The sequence below is a fragment of the Sinohyriopsis cumingii genome, chromosome 14 (genome assembly GCF_028554795.1).
Source record: "Sinohyriopsis cumingii isolate HCF-2022 chromosome 14, ASM2855479v2, whole genome shotgun sequence".
NCBI classification, from domain to species: domain Eukaryota; kingdom Metazoa; phylum Mollusca; class Bivalvia; order Unionida; family Unionidae; genus Sinohyriopsis; species Sinohyriopsis cumingii.
Genome location: NC_142974.1, coordinates 67,764,159 through 67,787,445, shown reverse-complemented (window position 1 = coordinate 67,787,445; position 23,287 = coordinate 67,764,159). Strand labels below are relative to the sequence as shown.

At 35.4% G+C, this 23,287-nt stretch overlaps 2 protein-coding genes across 3 annotated transcripts; one reads left to right on the top strand and one right to left on the bottom strand.

The window, feature by feature from the left end:
* Positions 1–3,787: 3,787 nt before the first annotated feature.
* On the top strand, positions 3,788–21,650 carry LOC149784059 (uncharacterized). Its single transcript, XM_089933195.1, has 3 exons — positions 3,788–3,991; positions 4,920–5,051; positions 21,077–21,650. The coding sequence occupies exons 2-3, from the start codon at positions 4,944–4,946 to the stop codon at positions 21,308–21,310; spliced, it is 342 nt and encodes a 113-aa protein (XP_089789321.1). The 5' UTR covers positions 3,788–3,991; positions 4,920–4,943; the 3' UTR covers positions 21,311–21,650.
* LOC149784060 (uncharacterized) lies at positions 11,923–20,430 on the bottom strand. 2 transcript variants are annotated; one of them, XM_089932158.1, is made up of 8 exons: positions 19,326–20,430; positions 18,757–18,843; positions 16,922–16,996; positions 16,536–16,570; positions 15,833–15,907; positions 15,392–15,454; positions 14,765–14,845; positions 11,923–14,239 (listed from the first exon to the last, which is right to left on the bottom strand). In XM_089932158.1, exons 3-8 carry the CDS (start codon positions 16,981–16,983, stop codon positions 14,118–14,120), a joined length of 438 nt encoding a protein of 145 aa, XP_089788284.1. In that variant the 5' UTR covers positions 16,984–16,996; positions 18,757–18,843; positions 19,326–20,430; the 3' UTR covers positions 11,923–14,117. The 2 variants fall into 2 exon arrangements, with proteins under 2 accessions (XP_089788284.1, XP_089788283.1); XM_089932157.1 differs by lacking the exons at positions 18,757–18,843; positions 19,326–20,430 and having other exon boundaries at positions 16,922–17,165.
* Positions 21,651–23,287: the final 1,637 nt, after the last annotated feature.

Sequence of the window (23,287 nt, the reverse complement as noted above, 5' to 3'; positions counted from 1 at the left end):
CTTCATGGCTGTACATGTGTTATGTAGTGTAAATTCTCTATATTAGACCCTTCAAGCTGGGATATTGTGATATAGACCTTCATGGCTGTACATGTGTTATGTAGTGTAAATTCTCTATATTAGACCCTTGAAGCTGGGATATTGTGATATAGACCTTCATGGTTGTACATGTGTTATGTAGTGTAAATTTTCTATATTAGACCCTTCAAGCTGGGATATTGTGATATAGACCTTCATGGCTGTACATGTGTTATGTAGTGTAAATTCTCTATATTAGACCCTTCAAGCTGGGATATTGTGATATAGACCTTCATGGCTGTACATGTGTTATGTAGTGTAAATTCTCTATATTAGACCCTTCAAGCTGGGATATTGTGATATAGACCTTCATGGTTGTACATGTGTTATGTAGTGTAAATTCTCTATATTAGACCCTTCAAGCTGGGATATTGTGATATAGACCTTCATGGCTGTACATGTGTTATGTAGTGTAAATTCTCTATATTAGACCCTTCAAGCTGGGATATTGTGATATAGACCTTCATGGTTGTACATGTGTTATGTAGTGTAAATTTTCTATATTAGACCCTTCAAGCTGGGATATTGTGATATAGACCTTCATGGTTGTACATGTGTTATGTAGTGTAAATTTTCTATATTAGACCCTTCAAGCTGGGATATTGTGATATAGACCTTCATGGCTGTACATGTGTTATGTAGTGTAAATTCTCTATATTAGACCCTTCAAGCTGGGATATTGTGATATAGACCTTCATGGTTGTACATGTGTTATGTAGTGTAAATTCTCTATATTAGACCCTTCAAGCTGGGTCAATAATAGCTATGTTTTTATTGTATGCACACTTTCTGAAATTTTATTCATCCATGGGCTAATAGTATTTGTGCTTTTAGAAAAATTTGACAGTTGGCATGTGTGATCATTGTGATAAAGTGACCAAGATGTCAGCACATATCATACTAGAACACCCTGGACCTTGGTCATGCATTGGTACCCTGGGGTTTATTTCTATAATCTCCCCACAACCCTCACCACCAAGAAATTAGCCTTAGAGTCATAACTTAATAAATATAATAAAGTAACTTATATATATATATATATATATATATATATATATATATATATATATATATATATATATATATATATATATATATATATATATATGTGTGTGTGTGTGTGTGTGTGTGTGTGTAGCAGATACCCTTTCTCATACAGAGGGTGGACTCATTGGACTCATTTTTATTGTACTCTGACATGCAGCCAGCAACCCATCCTGCCTAATGGTCTGGGAAATTTATTTTGACTTTAAATGTATATTTCAACATATTTTTCACTTTTTAAGCAATACTTGCAGTTTTGATCTATTTTGGTAGTGTTGTTCACATAGGTTTGTTTTCAAATGTACTCACAATATGTAACATTGGTTGGATGATGTTTTACACATTTGTCTATCTATCCATGACTGTGGTTTTATGAAAGTATGCTAAGCAAGAATTTATCAACATTTCCACATTGCTAGTTAACTTAAATTCTTTTCTTTATTTTTAGATCCATGTGCCCAGTTGACCACATACCAGAAGCAGAAGTCCAAAAGAGTGGAAAATTGGACTGCAATCCAGGATCAACTTTTGAATATTGGAATGGAAGTGACCTTTATGCCTCCTAGCCACACCTGCATCTCATGTACTCAGACTGTTGACCAAATTTTTCGTTGCATGGATTGTGGTACATCAGCACTATATTGTCAGGCTTGCATAAGTATTTTCCACAGCCTGCCTCATCTTCACATGTTTGAAGCATTTAAGGTATAACGATAAAGGAAAATAGATTATACAACATACATCTTGCTTAAAAGGTTTATTCTTTGTTTATCAAAAATCTGTTAAAACACTGTAAAGCCTTTATAATAAGCATTTGTGTATTTTTTAAGTAAAGTTTGTATATGCTTATTTAGATAGGAATGTATCTGGATGCAACTGTATATAATCTTACCTTTTGAAAATCTTTGGTTAAGAAAATTTATAAGGATGGAGAAGGTATAATCTGAACAATGGTGGTATTGAAATAGTCATGCTGATAACTTAATGAAGAAGAAAACAATCAGTAAAGTACAATTTTGTGTATTTATTGGCAGAAAATTTGCTTTGAAAATACAGTAAGGTACAGTTCTGCTTGGACAGACTTTGTACTCGATTTCTTTGGCACCTAAACTTCAGGCCGTAAATCTAGTTTTTGTCCAAGGTTTTTTCTTTCCTATAACAGAGATTGTGGGAAGGTAATTGAAGCAATTTCACTTTTCAGATTATGTTAACAAAAGAGCTAATTTATTCAACTTTATTGTGCTGACAGGTCATACAACTTGCTTTTATTTTCACTTTCACATTTTCAGATTTGTTTTTCGAATAAGATTGTAATCACTGATTTTTCTTTTCCCAGAATGGTACCTTCATATATGTTCACATGGATACACCAGTATGGACATGACCAGACAATCATACTTGCATATCCAGCTATCACCAAGACATTGTCATAATAGATGACAAAGGTAATATGTCATAAGATGTTAATATATAAATAGTTAAACGTTTGAAACCTTTGTCATTTTAGAAAGAAGCCGTCACTTTCTGCAGTGTGGGAGCAATTGGTCCGATATTAACCAGTGAATCTAATCCTAAGGTTTTGTTCAGTGCTAACATTTTTTATCATGTTAGGAGGTTAAGTACACATTATACAGACCACCCATACAGTGATGTATATTTGTCAATTCATACTTGAAATATTCTGAATTTGGGTATAGTAGCCTTCATAAATAAAATCCTTGAATTTCAATACAGTTCATATTGTTCCTGAAAAGTCATTTAATTGTTTGAAAATCTCTGCACAAAACTTTAATCCAGCTGATAGAATGCATATGTTACAACTGAATGAAATAGGTCACTTGTGAAATTAAGAATTCTGATATTTATGCATTATAACCCACCCACCCCCGAATACATAATTAAACTGGAATCAAATTTAGTGGATTAAATGATATACAATACTGGTGGATTACAGTGCAAGACAGGCAGAAGGTTCAGTTTCAATACCCTTCTGCATGGACCATTTTAGCATTAAACTAATGGGTGAGTTATAGCTTGGTGATGTGGTTGCTTTGCCTTTGTTTTTATATCCCTCCCAATTTTGTATGATAGAAAATTCATTTAAAAAGATGCTGTGAAAATTTTTACCTGTGTGCCCAAGTTGCAAACTATTCTGTAATGATGTCTGTATATATGTTCCCTGTATCATTTTCACACCAATAACTCTGCCATGTACCATGTTTTGGCTGGCTTTCACTTTAGCTATGGAGGAAGCCTATCATTTTCAGGATCGCCATGTCATTGTTAAAGTTCACTGTGACTGAAACTGAAATAGGTTTCTGCGCATGAAGAACAGTTCTGTCTCAAAGACCTAAACTTTGTTAATGACTTACATGTGGTTTAAGGAAGAAATATATTGATTTTTGTTCAAATGTTAACATTGGGAAGACATAATATATCCTTGATCTCCAAGAAACAATGAATAGGAACAATTGTTCCAATGCCTTCTATGAAATGTCATCAGTTGTCTGTATTACCTGCTATTATAAGTTGAATTTATCAACAAATGACTGTAAATATGTTCATATCATTGGAACCAAAGACTGAATATTCTACATGCATTTGCTTCCAGGCAGACAACATAAGCGAGTCATGAAATTTTGCAGTTTTGAATTTCCAGGTGAGACCATGCTGAGAAGCTACCTGTGGCCATCATCATCAGAGAAGCCAGTACTTGCTTTCCACAAAGGCCTTCTTGAGTGGTTGACAGCACTTATGTTGGAGTGCCAGGTGTCTGCTAAAGGATTTTGTGAAGCTTTGAAAGCGAAGCACTCTAAACATCAGCAAGGCCTGAATTAGAGTTAGATGCTTACACATTAAATTTTAAGAGGTAGATTGAAATATTTTCTTAAATGTATATACATTTAGTCAAATGCATGTCATGGAGAAATCTTAAACTCTCGCAGACACTATTTTTAATAAGAAATGTATATTGCTGGATCTGAAGTAATTTGTTTAATTCTAATTACGTTGAAGTTTTAATGCTGCATTGTATCACTGAAGAGTACTAGTTGATATTTGTTTCCACATGTTGTATGGACACAGAGACATTTGGATAAGTGGAGTTTGTTAATGTTGGCTTTTTTAAATTTGCTTTTCAAAACTGTGTCTAAGGTTCACTTTATTATTGTATATATTGTTAAGTTGGAAATGTAAAAGATGTTCTGATAATTAATTTTAGAATGAGTTTACAGTGATTTCTTCTTGCAATTGTTTTTTTTTTTGCATCCAGACCACTCCGGTGGCCTAGTGGTTAGAGCGTCTGCCTCGGATGTGGGAGGTCATGGGTTCGATCCCCGGCCAAGTCATGCCAAAGACTTACAAAAATGGTACTAACAGCTGCCTCGCTTGGCACTCAGCATTAAGAGGTTAGTGTTAGGACTGGTCGGCCCGGTGTCAGGATAATGTGACTGGGTGGGACATCATGCTACATGTCTGCGGCATGATGCCCCAGTGCTAGACATCACTATAAACTGCCACATTGCAGACATCATAGCAATATGACTGAAAAATTGTTAAAGCTACGTTAAAAATCCAAATCACATCACATCACATCTTTGCATCCAAGTGTTTCATACTTTGTTGTATTGTGCTAAGTCTTCTACATTGTGTAGCTGTGTTTAGTCACTGTCATGAGAAAAATTATTGTAATATAGCATGTTGCAAGGAAACCTGTTTTAAGCAGGCAGATTTTATTAATAGAATCAGAAGTGAACATAAATCTGGTTTCAATTTTATTATATTTTTCTCTTTTCCAGGTGAACAATGTGTACAAAATTTTGATGAAAGAGTGCCTGATCCAGTATCGAAATTTCCAACACAGATTTTGCCACCCTAAGCATCTGTGTGAAGATCTTGGTACAGGGACTCAGTGTCCAGCATGCTTTCAAGTACATTTATTATCTTCCTTTTTATATAGAAAATGAATTATAAATGTTCATAAATATTTCAACCTTTTTTCTTAATTTTCTTATCAGTATTAAACTTTGTTTGTCAAATATAACATACGAGTCCAATGCTATGAGAAATAATGAACCAGGAGATCAGTGCATGTCCTTTCTGTGTTACTAATGACTAATGTAAACAAATAAAACTTTAGAACATGTAAACTCATTTTGGTTCCCTCCAGCTGAATACTGTTGTCTATACTTGGTAGTGTTGGGTGTTATACCTCTTGATCTCAGAAATATCCTTATTGAACATTTAGGGGCTGTTTGTTTAGTAATGGTGCACAAAGGGGGTAGGTGGGTTTGAAATTTGCATATGTGTGCATTGGGGTGGTGGTTAAGACCATTTAGTACATATGTGCCTAATGACATAAACTATATTATAGCTATGAGTAAAACTTACATGTCTTAGCCAGCAACAAATAGCCCATAGTATTGGCACACCTTCCAATGTTTTTACACTCCATTACTGATTTTAAAAATGAAAAGCATCAAGGAAATAAGTTATAAATATGTGCAGGAAATAATTTTTGATTGTGTAAGAGGGTAGTATTCCATTCAGTGCATTGCACTTGCATGTTAAGTGGGTGTGATCAAGTAAAAGCCAAAGTGTACTCATAGGGATGGGGGTAGGAAAAAGTACACCATTAAATATGGGAAGGTGAAAAAAAATTGGCCATTTTTTGTCATGTATTCTAAATGGACTCCTCCTTACAAGTTTTCTTCTCAATGCTTATAGTGAAAGTTATATTCTGTCAACCAAATTTTATATACATATAGAATAAGAAAGGCACCAGTCATTCTTAATGTTATTGAGGGCTGAGATTAAGTTCACTGTTAATTCTACTATCTAATCACTTCAGTCCCCTCTTCTGTATATATAGTGCAGTTTAAAAAATTTGTTGCCTTGTTTTGATCATACAGTTATTGAAATGTAACCAATCTGGAGGACAGGTAGTCAGTGAAACTGCAAATAAAACTTGTATACACAATTACCTTGAATTAGTAGAAAACACCCTTTGATCTTGGGAATAATGGTAAATAGCACACATCAACTTTGCTTTAAGAAATGTCTCTGAGTGTTACTGTAATAAATGAAACCATACACAACTAGACATATGGAAAATGTTCATCCTTCATCGATTTGACTTGCTTTGAGTTCTCTACATTCATGTTGCCTATCTAATGTAACACTATCATATTTAACTAACTTGGCCATATTGCATGGAATACATTCTCTGTTTAATCATTGAAATAGGCAAGTCATGTTTGGTTTTATGCTGTTCACAATAAATTGTCAAACATATCTGTGTTTTGTTTTGTAGATAACACAAACATATGGTTATGTATTATTTTAAATTACCTGACTTTTTGATGATGTATTATTTCACTGTTTTGAAACCAACTTTTAATTTACGTGTCTTATTCCTGAATGGTCGAGTGGTCTAAAGTGCTCACCATTACAGATCACTGCCATCTCACCTCTGTCTGCATGGGTTCAAGTCTTGGGTTTGGCCAATGTGTGTATGTGAGAAAGCTTGCCAGTAGCTTCCGGTGGGTTGGTGATTCTTTCCGGAGTTTTCCCCAGTTCTTCCTTCACCATTTATACTGACCGTCATTTATAGCCTAACTTTTGCTGAAAAATGGCATTAAGCCCTATAACAACGTCTTATTATGTTCTCACTCTTTCATGACATGCCGTAATAACAATTTCAACAACCTGTATTAAATAATAGTGATCACATAAAATTCACTCACAAGATTTCATTCACAGGATTAACATTAAAATTCCTGTAACAAACAAATTCAAAGAATTATCACGTGCAATCTTTCTACTTTACTAAATACTTGTAATTGCAGTAATGTACATTTTCAAATATGGTTGTTTTAAGTTAATAAACATGAGTACATTTCTGACCCAATTTTGAAGCCGATTTGCAAAACTGGAACATAGTGTATAATTACACGTGAACATGGTGCACAAAGAGGGTATTTTATTTTTGTCAGAGATGGTATCAAATAGATTATTGTATTATTAGGACAAATTGTGTCTGCATTAAACACTCATGTTCACATACACTTACACATAAAGGAGACATTATAAAATACATGTCTGAAATCCAACATAGCCCGGAATAAAACTCATTAATCATACTTAACATTCTTTGGCAAAACATTGTACTGAGTACAGTCTCAGAATAGTCATTTGCTAAAATAACTATTAATGTACATGCGCAATTTACAGTATTCAAATAATGTAAACAAATGATGTGAAATTAATATGCTCTACATGTACACATGCAACAAGAGAATGCCATGTGTCAATAAATCCTTGCACTTAGTTCAGAAATTGCTATAGATTTGTGAGAAATGAGCCTATGGTGACACGATTTCTCACATTTATTCCTACAACTCATATTTACCTTTGATGAGTGTTTCAAATACAACTCCAAAAAGGTAATAATACTTGTATTTCTGAATTCATGCTGAAGCAGAAGTCATAAACAGGGGCTGATGCTCTACTGGTCACAAGGATTTTAGACCCATCAAGATAAGACCTTTTTTCTCATTTCAACTGCTCAGTGTTCCAATTATCTTGCATATATATTTGATTATTATCCTTTTCATTTATAACCAACCAGACATTATAGGAAGCCTTGCAGTGAAAAACACCGTATCAATACAACCATCCGTTTCTCCCAAGCGGTGATTAAAAGATTTTCATACTTACCAGCAATATTGTATGTCCGATTGTCAACATTTTCATTTAGGCCAACTGCAAAAGCCTAAATTTGTTTGGTGAGAAGAAATGTGACCCCCCATCCTACGCCCTCCCGCACCCACAAGAAGCTAATGGCAAGCTTTCTCACATATGAATATTGGCCGAATCCAAGACTCAAACCCATGCAGAGGTGAGATTGCAGTGATCTGTTCCGGAGAGCGCTTTAGACCACTCTGCCACCTTATTGTTATCTAGTTGCTCCTAAACGAAAAGGCACATATAAGATGTAAGGGCAAGACTAGGTGGTTCTTTCCTAAGTTTTCCCGGGTTCTTTCTCCACCAGTAATACTGGCCGCCACATATAGCCTATCGTGTGCTGAAGAATGGCGTTAAACCCAACAACAACAGATAAAATTAGGAATCTTTTAGTGAAGACCTCATGGCCTTGTATCGTTGTTTATACACTGTACCTGTCATACATATACTAAATCGATACTAGTATATGTATGACAAGTACCGTGTATAAGCAAAGATACGAGCCCATGTAGTGTAAAATCCATGTCGATATGTCATCGTAAGGGTAGTAGTGATAAGTTTTTCTAACTGAGCAATGTTAGACGTCCAAGACATTTTCATTCCGAACCGCCGATAACGTCGGATGAACGTGTCTTTCAAGCTTTTCTATGACAATCATCATAGTAATTTTGGAGGAGTATATACAACAAGCATGCACTAATGACCGATTAACGAAAGAGCATGTGTAAGATAGTATGATCTAGGACTAGCAGTCTTGGAACTTAAATTTCCGGATCGGTATGTCCAGTTGCATGAGAGAATTTTATTCATCTGAAGAATAAAATAAAACCTAGTTGTTATTACTCAACAAAATGATACTATGTGAGCGTTATTTAATCAGTGTGTATATAAATTACATAAATCTTCTTTTGCCTGATTTTATTTGCTTTAAACCAAAACTGTGAGCAAAACTATTGTATCATATAATCTATGTTCATTAAACGCTTAAATTTGTTTGGAGAAATAGTAAGCGTCTTAATCTAGTATGATGTCTAATGAAGTTACCTTTGGAGGAAATAAATCCGGACTACTTATAGCATTCGGAAAATTAGGAACTTGTTTTTGTTGTGGGAAGAAAATTGCTTATGGTCAGAAAAAAATTTATTTGACCTGCACGCCAGAAAAAGAGTAGGTACGGAAACTGAGAAAAAGATATGTTTCTGTTAATCCGAACGAAATGCATTTTGAGACCTCACGATCAGCGAATGATGTAATTTATGTTTATTCTCTATTGTATTCTCTAAAGACTTCGTTTGGTTTTTTAAAATTAAAAATAGGACATGTATTGTTATATGTTATAATCTTCTTTACCATTAGTAGACTGTGCAAAAAGTAATCCATAGCGAAATACAGGGTAAACACAGTTCCGACATGAGTTTTGTAATTTGTAAACATCTCGTTTGAAAAGTTATTAGTATTAACTAAATCTATCTATCTATCTATATATCTATCTATCTATCTATCTTATCTTATCTTATCTTATCTTATCTTATCTTATCTTATCTATCCATCCATCCATCCATCCATCAGAATAGTAACAAAGATATTGAATTCAAGTGATTTGACTTTGTTTATGTTTCTAGAACTAGTAATTTTTCTCTTTAAAATAGGTATGTATGATTAAATGTAAGAGGAATCTATCGTATTTAAATTATCTTCTGTTACGTTTTACTGTGAGCACATTGTATTAATGGTATGAATTATATCACCTTCAAATTTGTGTGTTTAATCTTCATCTTAATTCATTCCTTATTTTATATGGCATATATTCACCTGCTAAAACTTGTATATACAGGAACGGCCTTAAAAAACGCGGGCCCAATTTGGATCTGTTTGGCCGGGCCCCCTGTGAGCACGGCATTTGGAAATAAACTTTAAAACAAATTTTATATGAAATCGTACTTAAATTTTCTTCCTTCGCTTTAAAATTACTGTCTCTATAGATATCTCTGTTTAAATTACTTACGCGACGGGTCGATGTGAGAGCGAGTTCTGATTGTGCCTAATCGGTGCAATCCGTCTTAGGCCGGCCCAGTGTGTATGACTTTGACTGAAAACATATGAAAGTAAAATATGTGTACCTAAATCATTCTTTGCAAGCGAGGAACTATTTCAAAAAGTTCGTGACCTAAGCAAGTAAATATATGGTACATGTGAGAGAGGAGCTTTTAACAATGTTGATAACGGGCTTCAAAAGTACCATTCCATGATAAACTATCAAAAAATAAGTCAAACGCTGACAAATTGAAAAGAGCAGATATAGATGCTAAAGACCTAAGTTGCTAAGCTGAGAAATTCTGGTGACTATTATTTTCACATGCTACACTAATGTATGTTCGTATGAACATATCTTCTGGGTTGAACTGGTCTCGGTAAGTACGTTATTTAGCGCCAACGCTATTATAGTCAAGTACCTTACTCATGGACGTATTAAGAGGGTAGCTGACCCAAATTGCTCTTATGATAGTATTCGAAGACGCGCCCTTTCGGTCGGCATAACTCTTGTAATAAAGGAACATAAGTATGTTAACCCCACTGATGGCGCAGAAAGTACGTCCTTGGCTACTGATAAGCTTTCTCATATACTCATGTTTGTTGATTTGAGACTCGGAACTTTGGCGGATAGTGAGATGTGTGAGTGATATGTAAAGGCGAGCGCCTTAGACGATTGAACTATCCAGGGATGAGTTAGGGACAGATAAGCAAAATGCCAGTAAAACGTCTAGTAAAAAGTCTACTACCAGCCAATTTATAGAATGGGTTAAACAGCCCCATGCTAGAAAAAGTCACTTAGTGTTGCACATGAACATATCATGTGCAAGTTAATGGCTGACGAAACAATTATTTGTGTATGCTTGTCAGATTGGCCAATGTTTAGAATAGTGTTAGAAATCACCGGTAATCGAAACCAAACAAAAATATTTAACATCACGTATTACATGTGTGTGTATTTGTAACGTAGTTTTAACAATATGAGCCATAAACATACGATGTCTGCAGTGTGGTAGGTAATAGTGATCACTAGCAATGGTGCATCATGCTGTATACATGTGGCATCACGTCACACACATTCACATTATCCGGGGTTTGAACCCGCGACCTCCCACAACCGAGAAGAACGCTCTAAGCACTGGGACACTGGAGCGGTCCGGTTGCGTTATATATGAAGTATTGCTTCCTGCAATGAATCGGGTAGATATCATGGGAGTGTGAAAAGCATGTAATGATGACCTATTTTTTTAAAAAAAATAGTGATTGGAGTATCCATCACGATCATGGTATCCATTAGCCTTCTTGACTATAAATCCAACAGTGTAGAAGAATGGGACCAAATGCATCTATGCTTACAGAGACTTCATATCAAATATGCTTTTATATTATGAAGCAAAATTATAAGGATATTAATATCATTATCAACAGAAAAAGCAAAAGCTGGGCTCTGAAAATGGCTACAAACTCAGCCAATCAGATTAAAGATCACCACATTCATAAGTATGACCCTCGATCATTAATTAACTCTTCATTTATGTATGTCTATATTGAAAGCTTCATCAAAATTAGATCAGAAATGTCCACTCCAGAGTTGCATACTCACCTCATTTCAAAGCATGGATTTATTTCATGATAATACTCATTTGATAGCTGAGTGATATAAGCCCATATTAGAAGTTTGATCAAGATTGGATCAGAAATCTCTGCTCCAGAAACATAATAATGTTGCAAACTTTAGGAATATAGTAATGTCCCAAACTTAAATTTGACTACTGACACAGATGTGAAAGTTTTACAACTTTCAAAACTTTTAACACTGTTGATACTAACAGTGCGATCAGAAAATGATACCCATGTCTTTTGGCAAACCAATGAGCAACAAAAGCTGACAAAATGGGGGAAAATAAACTGTAATGAAATTTAAGGTTGAACCCTTGTTCAAAAAGTCTGGTGATGTGGAAAATGGTGGGGTAAAATAAACAAAACATATTTAAAATAGATGGATTTTATTGATATATAATCAGCATAAAAATCTTCCAAGTAACAATTTCAACATCATTTTTAATAACAAGTGTGGTAGTACATGTTCATGGTAAACAAGATTTTATGTACATCTACTAATACAGTTTACTTAATTCTAAACTGTCCATCTAACATATAATTTACTGTCAAAGTGCTTTGTTAAGGACTATACCTTCTTTTTTAACAGTGGAAAAAATAAATAAGTAAACTGTAAACTCCTAGTCTAATGAAAATTATTTCTAAAATGCTGGTACAATCTTATCTAAAGTACATTATGCCCAAAGACATGTGTGCATATATATATATATATATATATATATATATATATATATATATATATATATATATATATATATATATATATATATATATATATATATATATATATATATGTATGTATGTATGTATATATGCACTTTATTATAAACTTGCACACACATTAAATATGACCACAAATATTATAAACATTCTAAATTTGTTTACTGTCCAGAACAGGTGGATTTTTATTAAAATTAACACCTCACAATGTTACATTATAAACACAACTGATACATTAGACTTGCATATTTAATATACATATAAATTTCACTGAAAATTCGCACATCATAAATTTGCTTACTGCCCCCACAAGTAAAGATTTATGAAATTAACATCTCCAGTGGTTACACTACAAAGTTGTCTATAGCAAACACATCTATAAGATACATATAAACTTCACAACAAACTCACTCTTCAGTACAAATGATCACAAACATCTTACAAATACTTAACTTAATGGCTCTGACACAAAATTTTATACCTGGTAACTATGACAACACGTGTAACATATATAAAACACTTGAGAAAGTCAACATCTGTACACATTACATCACTTTCTCGACACCATTTAAAAAAATTATATGAACAACAGTATGATCATGCAGATGCTTCACATAAGAAACAGGTGCAATTTAAAGGATCTGTGGTGTTGGTATAAAGTTAGTCTGGTTTCCTGACTAATTTTACTAATTCTAAGATGACACCCGGATCCAAATAAAACACACATGAACCAATTATACAGGTTTTTTGGCAACTATAATTTTTCCACAGATTTCGCTAGTATGCTTAAGTCTGTATTTTAAGAGTAATTTTTGTAAGACTTACTGCAAAATCGTAAGAGTTGGCAGGTCTGGACTAATAACATGTCTGAGATTCATACAAATATTTACTAAAATGATTCAAATCCTGTACAAATAGTTCAATCAATTATGGTTTATCTTTCTTGAATGTCTGACCAGGAAAGATGCGAGAACTGGTGACGTGAAGCAAACATGATCATTCAATTAAATATAGACTAATTATTAGTGTAAACATGACTATATTTAATAAAATCAGTTTTCTGTCACCATTTTTCTAAAATAATGACTAAGGAGAAAATGTATGACTCTTTATCTATGTGTGTTATTTAAAAGACAAATCAGACTCTTCTACCTTTATTGTGTTTCCTGATTTTTATTTCATACCAAAAAATTTCGTTGAACACGAATTGCTGTTTGAAAACAACAAAATAGAAACTGTGTTTAGCAACTTCAGACTCCAAATTAGATAAGCCTTGCCCCAGGAGGAAGCGTAAGCAGACTATTATAGCCAAAACCTGTCATTCAAATATAATCATGGAGAAAGCTTGCTCCCGTACCTTATAAATAAAATTCACTAGTTTACTGTTTAGTTTAGCACTGCCATTTTGATAGACTCATTCCATTTTGTGCCTCAGTATTCAATATGCTTAAAGAAACAGGACTAAAGTTACTGCCAAATTTATTCTATTTCTACCTGCAATGCACTCAAAACATTTAGAACATTTTTCTAAACAGTATTATTCAATTCTTTCTTACATTCTTTATCCAGTCTGAGTGTTAATTTACCTTGCACACATGATTCAATTATTTTGAGTGGCGACAGTGTGGTTTTGGAAAAAAGTTAAACAAGATCATGAGATATCTATATAAATTGGCATTTTAACTGCTTAGGTGCTGTTCAATTAAAACATACATGGTACCCAGGGAAGGCGCTTTCAAAGTGGAGTACTCACTAATAGATGCAATTTCGAATTTTCTTGTCATTTTAATATGAACTTTGTGAAAATGAACTACCCTGGCCGATATTTTTTGGGTATCATGTATGTTTAAATGGAACAGCCCTTAGCAAGCCTTCTACAGCTAAGAAACTAAATTTTCCTCTAGTTCCCATGTTGGCGTATCAAAATTTTTCCATTTGATAAGTTCTTTTCTTCTGCCCCTTTTCCTTTGCTGCAAAATCTGCTGAACCTCATAGATTTTAGCTACAATAAACAAAATAATGTGTGCATTCAGTAAATAACTGAGTAGACTTAGTAATTGTCAGAGCACATATATGGGATGTTACTGGTTTAGTAATATTCATAGATATACTCCACTGGATTCCTATAATTACATATATCGAAATCCATTTAGCACACCTGCAGATTTATGAAAGTTACTGCGACTGTCATACATAAATAACACAAAAGTTGTGGATGTAAAAATTATTTTAAGTTGCCTATATTTTGTGTAATAATTTATGCCACTTCTTTACTGAGGTCAATCAATCAGTTACACTGCTAATCACATCTAAAAGCAGATGGTTTTGTGTTGTATGCACGTGAACAGGAAACGTGCATTAAATGAAGAGTCTAATGGCTAAGATTGCATATATTGTGCAAGAACTCAACAGGCTATTGCATCTGCAGTGTGTTGTGAGCTTAACACATGCTATTCTGATAATCCATGTGGAAAACACTGAATCAAATAATCAATTTTATTGGACAAAGAAATTTATATTATCTTACATGATGAGGGCTCGACTGACACTTCATTGGATTCTGGGAATTCGCTGGATCCAACAGCACCCAACAAAATGGCAACAACATCTGAAATTCAAATTTGTGCCCGTGTTACTTCAAGGCTAATATTCATTTATAAATTCACTTATACCAAGTCCTAGTGAAAGCTTGATTTCAAAATTGCCACACTATGTTTTGTAAAAATAGTTCTCTGTTTAAATTGCAATATAAATTATAAGGGTTCAAATACTACTGCATAATTACCATAAAAGGGACAGAGAAACAGTCATACAAAAACATGTATGCGATCTAAGAAGAAAAAATTGCATACATTTTAAAGATGAAAAATGTTAGGCAAGATAAACTTTTAGGAGATGAACCTGATTACAATATGTTTTGGTTAGAGCTTATCAGTGCTGTTACCAAAAAGATGGCTAACAATACATGGTTGCTTTAAATAAATTAAATGAATACAGTGATATGTCAACATTTAACATGTGCTTCTGGGACACATACCAAGTATCAACACAAATCCTGATACTCTAAAGGTTCAACATATTGGCTTTTGGTTTTAAAACATACTCTGTAACGAAATCTTATTGCAAAAATAGGAACTATAGAAGCCATTAATACCTTTACTTAATGATGGAATCATGGCTTCATTGTCTGACTGTTGAGCTGTTTCAGTAGTCCCACCTGTAATTTTTAAAGTATGTATCAACTATTTAGCAGAGGGTCAGTCCTGTAACTGTTCAAATAAGCATATAATATTCAACAAAATTAGCTACAACATGTAATGGACACTATAGCAAGTAATACATCCATACATTATTTTGTAGTAGCATACACATGCCATGGCATTACTCCTGTGTGAAGAAGCTTAAGCATAAATTGTATCTCTTTATCTACAGGCTTAGACAAAATTAGACTAAATATCACATTTAAAGACCCAATAAAATAATTACATTTGCAATTACTGAATGTTACTGCATAATAAACACACTGGTTTCTGATTTTTAAACATAGTATGTATTGATATATTGCTGCAGAAACACAAGTCATTAATAAATTTACTTTGTGAAGGAATAATGGCTTCATTTTCCAACTGTTCAGGACCAGCTGTTTCAGTTTCAGTTTCAGATGGCCTACCTGCAATTTTAAAGGTATGTATCACAGTTAGCAGACTGGCTTGTAATTGTTCCAAAAATCACTTAATATTCAAATAAATTAGTTATGACATGTAAAAGCAGAACTTAATGTTTGAATATTAAGACTGCCAAAATGGATAAGACATTAAAATGAGGAACACACCATGTATTATTTTGGGGCAACATACATGATACATGGCATTAATCATGTGTGTAAAGACGGTTATGGCAAATTTTATGTGCTTATCAACAGGCTTAGACAAAAAGGGACAAAATATCACATCTAAAGACCCCAACAAAAGCATTGAATTTACTGAATGTTACATCATAATAAATGCTTTAAGTTTTAAAGGTAACAAAACAGTTAAGTCCACACTTACTTTTCTCACTGCTCCTGCCCAGCTGTTGCAACTCGTCTAAGTCTGAATGTATGTAGTGCATTACGTACAGATGCAAGACAGTGACTTATACATGCTTATATATCCAAATGAAGTTTGCAAGAAGAAAAAAATCTCAAGCTCATAATGAAGCATTATTCCATACAATAAACTTGTTACTGATAAGCATGAAAAAATGTTTAAAATAAATACACTCAATTAAAAAATATTAGTGTAATCACATATACATACCTTCATTTCCAAGTGCGGGAGCGTTGCTTGGTTGACTATGGAGAAAAATGCAAACTACAGATATACCTTGGTCTTTTGTGGATATATATATATATATATATATATATATATGTATATGTATAATTGTATAATTGTGGTATACGGCTTGTCAAATATTAACATAGCCATTTTAAGAACTCGAGGATTACATCATGTACTTTAAAAAGCCATTCATATTACACAAACTGTACTTCAATCAAAACATATCTGCTTAAATGCATCAAATTTTCTGTTTTAAGCTCGAACAATTAAGTTCTTAATTGTAATATGCAGAAGCACATCTAAGTGCAACATTTTCTTCCATGTGTTAAAATTTGATCTTGAATGAAGAAAGTAAGATCAGACACCTTAATACAATGATCTCAATATCTTTGACACTCATAATGCTCTTTTGCGTCTTCAATCCCATGCAACTAGGCTCCCTGTAATGATAAAAATAATGTTTCAACTTGACATTTGTTTATATACTTGTACTATGAAATGAAAAATAAAAAATTCTAACAAACATCAAATCATAGGTACAGGTATCACTACAACATTGATAGTATATAAATTAAGATCTGTATTAAACGAAAAACATTAGCATTGAGCAAATTAATGTTACCTGGACAGAAATTTAAAAAGAAACATTAGCTATGTTTTAAACAAGTTGTCATTTTTTGCAGTTTTGAAGAAGTTACAGATACAAGTTGACATGAAAGAAGAAAAATTTGGACACAAGGATTATATTTTAGTATTGCTTACAAAATAGTGTGAGGGCCCAGAGTGACCGAGTGGTCTAAAGTGCTCTCCGTTACAGATTGCTGCCATCTCACCTCTGTCTGCGTGGATTCGAGTCTCGGATTTGGCCAATGTGGGCATGTGAGAAAGCTTGCCAGCAGCTTCCCGAGGGCCGGTGGTTCTTTCTGGGGATTTCCCGGATTCTTCCTCCACCATTAATGCTGGCCGCCATGTATGGTGTTAAACCCTACAACAACAAATAGTGCTCTCTGCTCCAAATTCTCTGATGTGCTTATAATGATGTCTTGTGCATTATGTTATGTGTGCAAAAAAATGAGCAAAGACCCGTTCTGGGTAAACCAGTAGCTTTAATGAGTTCCTGATTAAGTAAAGGTAGAATGATCCAGTGGCCTAAGTGGTTAGAGTTTCAACCTTGGATGCAGGAAGTTGCAGGTTCAACACCCACCCACCCCCAGACATACCAAAGATTTATAAAAATGGTAATAACAGCTGCTTCATTAGGCACACAGCAGTAAGAGGTTAGTGTTAGGACTAGTCAGTCTGGTGTCAAGATAATGTGACTGGGTGAGACATCATGCGACATCATGCTACATGTCTGTGGCATGATGCCACACTGCAGATATGACAGCGATATAGCTGAAATTTTTTTAAAGCTAGGTTAAAAATCTAAACAAAGACACACACACACACATAATGGTCAATGATTCTTGTATCTGAACTTAACACTACTGGGTAGGTTTTTAACTTCCAATCTGTATTTTCCCTCTTTAATTGTCTTGTAGGGCACTTGATGCTTTCCGGTTGCTTTTTCTGTATGGAGAATACAAAGTAATGTAGAACAAATTCATGGCAAACACAAAGACTGAGATACTGACTGCAGTCAGTAGAGTTTATTAAACTAGTACTTGTGGAAGATAAACAAAATGCAGCATATGGACTAAAGCAATAGGTAATGATATGAATTCACCTATGGGATAGCAGAAGTAACTGACAAATCATATATGCAGTGCATGTATATTAAGAAATATAAAAAATTACATTTATGGACAGTTATATTTTCCAAATAATTTTTCTATTTTTATGGGTTTGATTTATATTTTAAAGTATTGATGTACATATGCAGGATACATGGTACAAATTTCAAATTCTGTCTTTCAGATGGACTGGCATTACATAATAAATTTCATTTTGAGAAATACAACTTTCTCACAACTCTATTTTCAAGCATCATCATATCTACATATCTGGGCTAATGGTTATCTTAGTGATTTAGTGATTCACCTTTCATTTAAATCTGTAATAAGTCTGAAATCAACTGGGTTATTGCAACAAATTGACAGGTGCATTTTGAATATGTATATTCTGAAATGTTCAATATGTGTACATGGATGTCACTTGAGTAAATGAGTCTGTTACATACCTTTAAAAGAATTAACCTTACCCGAACAGTCATTGAATGTTTTTGTCACCAATCTGACTGCTTTTCTGTGGTCTTGATCTGCTTCCCTGTGTAACTTACATTCAGAGGCTGTAACAGTGAGTAATGATTTAATTGCAAGTGCAATTTTAAACATGACAAAATATGCATATGGCATGACATTTTTTATGAACATATGCAATTTTCAAGTCATCCTTTTTTAAAAGACTTCAAGGACTAAAAACAACAGGACAATTTATTTTAGTCCTTACACTGGTCAGGGGTTCCATGGAACACCTATTATGTTATGGCATGGTGTTTATCATACATTGGTGGAAAACGACACATCTCCATAGTCTACATCCAATTGTGTCATGCTGACGAAGGCTTCGGGGCAAGTTTAAATAGCTAATGGCAACAATGTCATGAGAAAACTCATCCCTATACCTGCCCTCAAACTTCACAAGAAAAATGATGCTAATGAGATAATAGTAAAATCTTGGTGCACATAAATTAATGTTACACTAGTATATGTCAACCATTAAAAAATATGATGCTTCCTACTGAGTTTGCTATAATAAAAACAAACTCACCCTGCATCTGAGATGCAACATTTTCCCTGATGCCACTCTGAAGAAAATAGCCATGGGCCCTGTTACTCCCAAACACACCAGTGCAGCCATCAGTGTCCACAAAGAGCCCACCAACATGAATCTCCAGACTGCCCAGAATATCACACTAAAGATTTAAAACAAAAATCCCTTGTAAGATAGACAAATGTTTCTTTCTTCTGTTTGCATTTATAATAGTGATAATTATATTTGAGCCATTAGTCACCTGCAGTACTGAATAACTTTGATACTATTGTTGTTGTTGTTGTTGTTGTATGGTTTAACGCCATTTTTCAGCACAAGATAGGCTATACATGTGTCACGTTTACCTGCTCGCGATTACGTAAGTCAGGAACAAAGGAATGGGTTAGCGCAATGAGTATTTCGACCTTGCACTGTTACGGCGATTTTGTTTGTACAAAAACCCTCCGTTAGGTGTTAACCCTAGCATATAGATGTTAAAAGCTTTGTTTTAAGAACAAAGGACCCTCAACGCTATTGTAAATCTCTCCGCTTGACAGATGGCCTGAGGCTCGTCTGTTAAGTTGAACCGACTGGGGGTAGAATTAATATCCAATCAGAACTGAGGAAGGGTGGGGCCATCTAGTCGAATCAGAACTTAACACTCATTTCAACTAATAACGAATTAGTGATTTGTAAGCCGTCGTACTGGTAAAGCAGAATATACTCACTCCGAGGGAGCCACTCGTGATTTGGCGGGAAAACTCTTAGTACATTCTAAGGACAGAAAGCTTTGTAAAGGTCAGTGAGCTATTTGCTTGATTGTTACAGAATGTTACGGCATTGTAATTGTAATTAAGTGCAATATGTATATTTACTTACTAGAATCGTTAACACGTTGTTCTAGTTGTTGTTCTAGGGTTTAACGCCATTTTTCAGCACAAGATAGGCTATACATGGCGGCCAGTATAACTGGTGGAGGAAGAACCCTGGAAAACCCAGGGAAGAACCACCGACCCACGAGAAGCTACTGGCAGGCTTTCCCACGTACCCACGCTAGCCGAGCCTTGGACTCGAACACACGCAGACAGAGGTGAGATGGCAGTGATCCGGAACAGTGAGCGCTTTAGACCACTCGGCCACTCATAGAATTATGCTTGTATTGTTTAAGTTACATGCGTACTTGAGAAATGAGCTATGATTATGTAGATTGCTCGCTCGTCAGTATTAGTATTGTATTTCGCTATTTAGTTACTTCGTAGTAAACTAGTGTATTATTCATGTGATATTCTAGATTTTGCCATTGTGAATTAAATGGTAGCTTGTAAAATGGTTGCAGTGTGTAAATTTAAATATGAATATTTGAATATTTGTGTACACTTGTGGGAGTGTAATGTACAGAAATGCGTCGGATTATTGTGATATTGTTGAGAATAATGAGATTAAGAATATATATATATATATATATATATATATATATATATATATATATATATATATATATATATATATATATATATATATATATATATATATATATATATATATATATATATATATATATTGATCTGACGCAATTTAGTGATATCTGTATGATAAGTAGGATACCGCTCTTATTGCAACGTTGTTTTTATAAGAACGTGTGTGTTTTTCGACGTGCTTGAATGCGTGACCAAAGATGTAGATAACCTTGATCTGATGATTGATTGATTGTTGATTTAGTGTGAGCGAGATGGCTAACACAAATACTAACGTCCTTGTGTTTTTCGTAGGAAGCTTTTGGGGACAGAGTAGTGAAGTCCCGAGTCTCAGAGAGACAGGATAGAAATAGGCGGAGAACGCCGGAAGGAGAAATAGAGAATAGAATTAGGCGGGGAACAAGCCTCGTTGAAGGAGAAAGAGAGAAAGAAAAGGAGGAGGAGAAAGGAAGACAAAAGGGGAGGAGGACAGGAAGAATTGGAGAACGCCGGAAGGAGGAAAGCAATTGGCGTAGTAAACTCAGATGATTAGAAACCAAGTACAGGGGAAAGCCATCTCACACTAAGATCACGTGATGAAATAGGTTGTCACATGGTCGAGAGGAAGCAGATTGGTTGAGAACTTAATATCGTTTAATTTGTATTATGTATTAAATTGTTATTCTTTTGGATTTCACCCTCGTATTCTTATTTATTTAATTGTCGGTATTGCTGACGGGGGGCTCGGAGCTTTACCTCTCTTATCACTAATATCACTTCCTACAAAAACGAGCCAGGGTGGGAATTCCTCAATAATTCAAATAAATATTGGGAGCATCCCACCCCAACGACTAACAGGGAGTTACATAGAACTTCACAGTGGGCGCTTCGTCCGGGATTTGAATTAGACATAAATATTATTTTACGACCTAAAGTTTATTTGTTAGGAAGTATTAGTGAACAGTGTGAGATATTTTCCATCCTGTGTATTTTGAATTTTTATGATTTTCTCATCTTGTGTTTGTTATTTTTGATATTTGCATGCTTGGTAGATCTTTAACTACTTGTAGTAATTGTGAAGCAAATATCGAGCAAATATCTTACCTGAACGAAATTAGTTGCTGTCGACAGGTAAGTATTTGGCTGGGAACTTGTAATATCTGTCCATTGTTAGTAAGGTCGAGACAAGGTATCACTTCCTATTAGTATAACAATATGGCTACAGAAAGGCAAATGATCAAGGAGTACCGTGCCATGGGTTCGGAAGATCTCGGATACGAGGGAGATCGCCTGGCAGCATTTATTGAAGAAAGAATCAAGGAATGGAAGGTAGAAAAAGCAGCGGAGAAGGCGCTGGCTAAGATAGCAGCGGAGCAAGAGCTGGCTAGGATATCAGCGGACAGAGAGATAGAGCTGGCCAGACTGGCTCACACTCTCGAAATGGAGAAGGTCAGGTTAGCGGCTAGGGACACCCATAGGGACGACACCAGTACAAGTTCTGGAGAGACTAGACGACCTTTCATCCAGATAAGCATGCCGCGGTTCAACAAATAGGAAGAATCTATCGACGATTTTCTCGTGCAGTTTGAGAAACTCGCTCACGCTCATAAAATTCCTGAGCAACATTGGGCGATTAATGTCTCAGCTTTTTTGCAAGGTGCAGCTCGTGAAGTCTACCAAGGCTTAGCTGCAGACGATGCTGACGACTATAATGCGCTCAAGAAGGCCCTTCTTTGCCATTATCGGCTGACCACCGAAACGTACCGTAAACTTTTTCGGGACTCGACCCACTCTCAATTTCACACCCGTGTTCGAGGGTTATTTGAGAAGTGGATGAAGATGGCCGAAGTCGAACGATCGTACGACGGGCTACGCGAGGTTATACTCAAGGAACATGTCCTGAGTACTTACCGTCGCGGTCTTCCTAGCAGAGCGAGAGCACAGGATGCTCGAAGAGATCGCTAGCATGGCGGAGCGATACGAGCAGGCACACTCGAAGAGTGGAGGTTCCGGGGGTGCGGACAGACCCCGACCCACTGAATCACGCCGTGTGGTTGAGGTAGAGCCGGCTGTCCGTAACCGTCAGGGCGACGGGAGGGTCGGAGGGGGATCTACAGGTAAGGATGCCAACCATAGACCTGGACAGGCCTCACCCACGAAAGCGGGACTTGCAGGTCGGCGAGGGCCGCCGACGTGTTACAACTGCAAGCGCCCGGGGCATATTGCCAGGGACTGTCCCAAGGGCAGGCAGACCCAGGTGAATGCCGTCGCTAGGAAGGAGCGCGAGCCGGAGGCAAGCTGTAACCCATCAAACCTTGCGTCTGCTACTGTCAACGGAGAAGGTGCCACCATCTTGTATGATACTGGGTGTAGCGTTCCTGCCCTTGTCGACAAGAAGTACATGAAGCCCGAAGATTACACAGGGGAGGTAATCGAAGTTCAGTACGCGAACAGCGCGCATGACTCATTACCAGTGGCTGTCATTGACCTCGATTCACCGTACGTGAAAGGGAAAATTGAAGCTGC

Coding starts and splice junctions, on each gene's coding strand:
- LOC149784060 (XM_089932158.1), bottom strand. CDS start 16,983: ATGGGATTGAAGACGCAAAAGAGCATTATGAGTGTCAAAGATATTGAG. Junction 15,908..16,535: donor TCCCGCACTTGGAAATGAAG/GTATGTATATGT, acceptor TTAAAATTGCAG/GTAGGCCATCTGAAACTGAA. Junction 14,846..15,391: donor GATTCCATCATTAAGTAAAG/GTATTAATGGCT, acceptor TTTGAATTTCAG/ATGTTGTTGCCATTTTGTTG.
- LOC149784059 (XM_089933195.1), top strand. CDS start 4,944: ATGAAAGAGTGCCTGATCCAGTATCGAAATTTCCAACACAGATTTTGC. Junction 5,052..21,076: donor AGTGTCCAGCATGCTTTCAA/GTACATTTATTA, acceptor TGTTTTTCGTAG/GAAGCTTTTGGGGACAGAGT.